General features: G+C 39.4%; 1 protein-coding gene across 3 annotated transcripts in view; it reads right to left on the reverse strand.

The window, feature by feature from the left end:
• Positions 1–257: 257 nt before the first annotated feature.
• The window catches only part of STXBP5 (syntaxin binding protein 5 (tomosyn)), a 210,740-nt gene continuing 205,998 nt past the window's right edge, over positions 258–4,999 (reverse strand). For 2 of the 3 annotated variants that reach the window (XM_006891652.1, XM_006891651.1), the window contains 2 exons: positions 3,531–3,751; positions 258–1,292 (listed from right to left, as the gene is read on the reverse strand). In XM_006891652.1, coding sequence (XP_006891714.1) covers positions 1,251–1,292; positions 3,531–3,751 — 263 coding nt within the window. In that variant the 3' untranslated portion in view covers positions 258–1,250. The remainder of the gene's footprint in view (positions 1,293–3,530; positions 3,752–4,999) is intronic. The other variant, XM_006891653.1, reaches the window with a different exon arrangement.

Here is a 4,999-nt window from a genome sequence, read left to right on the forward strand (position 1 = left end):
GACTTTTTAAAAAGTTGAAAGGACATGTACAGATTTATAGTATATTTCTACAGAAAATATTTTGTAGGTCATCAGACTAGACTCTTATATAGATAATTATTGACGACAGATGCTTGTCATTTTCCATGCGACAGCATGTGCACTAAGATTTAATTGGCTCATCACCTGAGTGTACTGGAACGAAGAGCAAATAAAGGTCATCTGGAAAAAAAAAAAGGAGCTGAGCATTTTACTGAAATAATGAAACATATTTTTTTAGCAATTTTAATTAAACAATGCAAAGGTACATTTGGTTAAACATTTTATAAAAATTCAAGCATAAATGAAAATCTTAGCCAATTTCAACATTTCTACAAATTGAACCAGCATTATTTTGGTCAAACCCACCGTTAGCTGAAATAATGAGAACAAGGACAAGGGACATTGAAGTCTATTCTCCTCACCACAATGGAGGTTTTGTCTCACTTTCCACTCTGCATAGCCACTGCATGGAAACTTCCGGAAGGATGAGCACTTCAGACACGCTCTACACTTTTCTTTTCTACGAAAAGTGATTTATCACCTTGTTTTGCTTTTAACAAAATATGGACTAAACACAAGTGTACAAGAACAAGAATCCAAGAGTAGCCCATACACAGGTCACCTATGTGTATGTTTTTATTATTTAAAGCCCAACAATCAGCTTATCTGTCTAAGGATATGGTAACAAACATTTGGTTGGTTTTTGTTTTTTGTTTTCTTTTTCACTAATGATACTGATGACTCGTCAGTTTAAGAGAGGAAAGGTCCAAGACAGCAGTTTAGAATCCAGAGTCAATGACGCAAACAGAACTACTTCGGCTTCAGGTCTTCGGACTTACTGCCTCTTTCCTAAAGAGGTCAAACACTGATGGCTGATACAACGGTACAGAATCTTTTGGCATATGGAAGTTTAATACAGGAATGATCCAGTAATAGTCCCCGTCATGGCTTCTCAACATCCCCTTGTCTCTTCATCTGTAACGTGTGACAGCTTCAGTTCCCGGCTGTCCGTGCAGGGCGGGCGCACACCCGCACCCAGTGTGAGTGAGTGTGAACACTCTTCGTTAAAGCCACGCGACTGAGGTAAAAACAGTACATGATTGTGCTAGGAAAGAACAGTATCCAGTGATGAGCATCGTTTAACGGTAACTTTCCTAAAGAAACCAAGAAAACGGAAAGGCAAACTTTTTCAATCTGTCTGAAAGTGGTCGAGGTTGGATCCAGGGTTGTCAGAACTGGTACCACTTCTTATCTTTGTATTTCAACATCATCTGAAGGAAGAAACAAGGGAAAAAAACTGTCTTAACTATAACCACAAATTAAAACTAGTTTCTCTATTTAAAAAAAAAAGAGTCAGTTCATTTTGAATGATTCTGTAGTGTTACTGTATACTTTACTTAAATCAATTAACATTAAAAGTAAGACTGATATATTTAGAGAAAAAAAGATCCTGACCATTAAGGACTAGTCCAGAATGCCTTCGAAAGTTTCAGAGAAGTGACATAATAAAATTTTGGCTCGGTGAACCCTCACTGCTATCTAAAGTTAATGTCATACAAACAAGGTAAATTTTAGTTATAAAGGCTCAGTGCTGCTTTTCTGAGAGTGGTGGTGGTTGTGTGCCAGCGAGTCACAGCTGACCCACAGCCAATCCTCCAGAGAACTTTCAGAGGTGGTAAACCCCACAGGAGGAGACCGCCTATCCTTTCTACCTAGCAGCTGGCGGATTTGAACTAAGTGCCTCTGGGATTGCAGCACAGCTTCTTACTACTAGGACATCAGAGCTCCCCTGAAAACCCTATAGAAGCCAGTTCTGTTCTGGTATGCAAGGAGTTTCCATGGGACTAAACTGATTTGATGGTAACTGGGTGGTTTTCATTTGCATGAAGAATAATATCTCAGGAACCTGGAGAATAGAAGTTAGTAATAATATCGTTGCCATTTAAAATTTTCTGAGCACCTATTATAAGCTTAGGGTATGACATTATTTTCTTACATGATTTAAACTGATACACAATTATGGGGGGCAAGTATTAATATTCTCCTGTTTGTGTTAAGGAAGATACGGAGACTCCTACGGAGTAAAACAAGTAACAGTAATGAGAATGAGATTTAAGCCCAAGTTTCTTGACTCAGGAATCCATGGTCTTAACAACCTCCACGTATTGTTCTCCTCAGATCTTTGAGTATGACTTAAGAACAAGTGGTAGGAATGAAAAAATGATCACGTCTACTCAGTTGAGATTGAGCTCTTTGGTAAACCTTTAGAGTGTAGATATATACAAAGGTTGACTGAAACATGACATATCTTAATGCCCTGACAGTCAGGTTCATGTTTGAAATTCACTGCTCAGTGAATTCAGATTCATAGGTACCCTTGAGAACACAACTAAATGGCCCCATCAGTTCCCAAGGCTGGAGACTTTACACAAGCAAACTGGCCATGGCGTGCTTGGTGGGTTAGAACTGCCAACTTTTTGGTAGCAGCTGAATTCTTCAACCGCTGTGCCAAAGGCTCTTTAATGCAAACTGAAGGTAACAAAGTTTACCTAGATGAAGGCCATTAGTCTGTATGTGAGGTCCCTGTGGGTGGAGCAAAACTATTGACAAAGGATTGTGAGTCTTTGAGTCCCTGGACAAGGCTCCCAGGTCACGTGACTCTTGTTGTGCTAGGGTTTTAGCATTCTTGAGCAAAGAAGAAATGACTTCAGATTCAAAAGATTTAAAAGTAGATAATACTGATTTGGTATTCAAATAGAAAAATAACGTTAAGGAAACATCATCCTGGGTCAGACTAGTCAGTCACTAAGTATCTGAAGTCTATCAGAACAGAGGATCAGGGAGGGACAGAATAAAAATCAAAAAGTGGGGAAAAACGCAAAAAGAAAGGTGTAGTCTACCCAGAAGCATTTAACCACAACTTTTTAAAGGCACTAAGTGGGCCAACGAAACACTTTTACACACGGACCCTTGACTTGACAGCATCTGTTTATAAGCTCCCTCATGACCTGGGGACATCAAAATGAATTTTGTTGCAACATGCAGCCTGATTTGAATTAAAGTGAATTGGTCGATGCAATAATTTATTTGAATTAAAAAATGTCTGCCAGTTTTGGTTCTTGTTACCTCCCCAGGAAGACAGGAGGTAAATGATTTCTTTCTTAATCAGTTGTGAGGAAGAGCTGGTAGCCAATTGAAGTGTTCTGATGTTTCAAGAACTAATAAAAATACAGCTCAGAAGACACCAGATCGTGGGAAAATTGAGTATTGCGACTGCATTCTTTAACAAGTAGTTACAAAGCTTCTGGCTTTGTTTCCCAAGATTCAGAAGATGAGTGAATTATCTGTTTTCAAAATTTAGAAACTTCAATAGAGATAATAAAGGCTATGGAATCTCAGTATTTTAATAGTGCCCTCTGGTGGCAAAGAAGAGAACTGTGCAGTTGTACAAACAATTCCTGTGTCTTTGTCAGACCTGTTTTACCGTGAAGCTTATTTGATAGACATACCTCATGAGCATGTTTGGAAAATGAATCTGCACTTGACAACATAGCGGCGGTCCTTTCTTCCAGGTCACCAAGTTTCTGCCCTCTTTCATCTAGTGCCAACCTGGCCCGTGCTAGTTCACCCACGACTCCAGACGCTGCCCCTTTCACACCTTCGATGCCGCCGGGGCCCGGGATGTGCTGTGCCAGGCTCCTTGAAGCCTTGCCTGAGGCTGATTCGCCAACTGGAAGCAAAGGAAAAACACAAAGTGTAACAACTCAAAAGAGTAAATTTACTTAACTAAAAAAAATCCTACTACCCAGCAGCATAAAAAGATTTGTACTCAGTTGCAACTCAATGGAAATATTTATATATTTTATAAGTGTATATCTTTATCTATCTATTTATACCTATATGATAGATAAGATTTTATTTTTAATCTCCCCCAAGGTAAAATGACACAAAAGAATAAATATTCTATTCTATAAGGAACTGTGGTGGCATCCTACAGTCTGTGTTGGGCTATTATTAACCAAAAGGCTGGAGGTTCAAATTTATCAGCCGCTCCACAGGAGAGAGATGAGGTGATCTTCTCGGGTTAAGATTATATTCTGGGAACATGACGGTGGGTGGCCAGGAGTCAGGATGACAGCAGTGAGCTTGTGTTTGGTAAATGAGCTCATTCAGCAGGACTTGTAAACAAGCGAGGCTGACAGTTATTTGTTAAAAAGAATAATGGTTTATGACACCGATTTAGGTAATAATAAAAAAATCCCTAAAGAATAATTTACTTTATACTTGCTTTAACCTAAAAAACTTACTAAGGCTCAGAAGGGAAAACAAAAAGTTTACTTCACTCTTCAAAAACTGTAGATATGCTACCGCTACCTACCTTTGTCCCTCCCTCCCTCCCTCCCTCCCTCTCCCTCCCCTCTCCTTCTCTCTCTCTCTCCACTTAACAGATTGAATGTCTTTGGAAAGATTTCAGACATTTCCTGTTTCTTTTCCTTTCTCAACCGAGACTGACGGACCAACACTTAACTACTGCAAAAACCTCTGAGATTCTCTTGAAGGCCAGTGCCAGTTTCCTCCTCCTAAATGCTCATGCACCAATCCCTGAAGCAATTTTCTTCATAAAGATCTTCCCCTCTCATCAGATGATCTTGCTACTTAAAGCAAAAGGGCAATTTTCTGTGCTGTTTCAGGCCCACATGCACTGAAAGGGCCCCACAAAGTCAACTGACCTACGTTCCTCCTCTTCCACTACCTCGGGTTTTCGACACCGAGCTCCTCATTATTAGACAAGCGAGGGGTCTGCGTTTTTATCTTCCAGGCCACCAGTCTTCTGCGTTGAGCCTTATGTGACCATTCCAGACAACAAGGAATCAATGTTTTCTCATTAAATTTTCTGCTTAAATGTCACTTTTAATTTTTAAGAAGTGTCTTTTAGGTCAATAAAATAAAAAAACCATTAGCAAAATCACAAAAGAAA

This window comes from Elephantulus edwardii, unplaced genomic scaffold, assembly GCF_000299155.1.
Source record: "Elephantulus edwardii isolate Elephantulus edwardi_28Jun2011 unplaced genomic scaffold, EleEdw1.0 scaffold00102, whole genome shotgun sequence".
In the NCBI taxonomy this organism is placed as follows: Eukaryota; Metazoa; Chordata; class Mammalia; order Macroscelidea; family Macroscelididae; genus Elephantulus; species Elephantulus edwardii.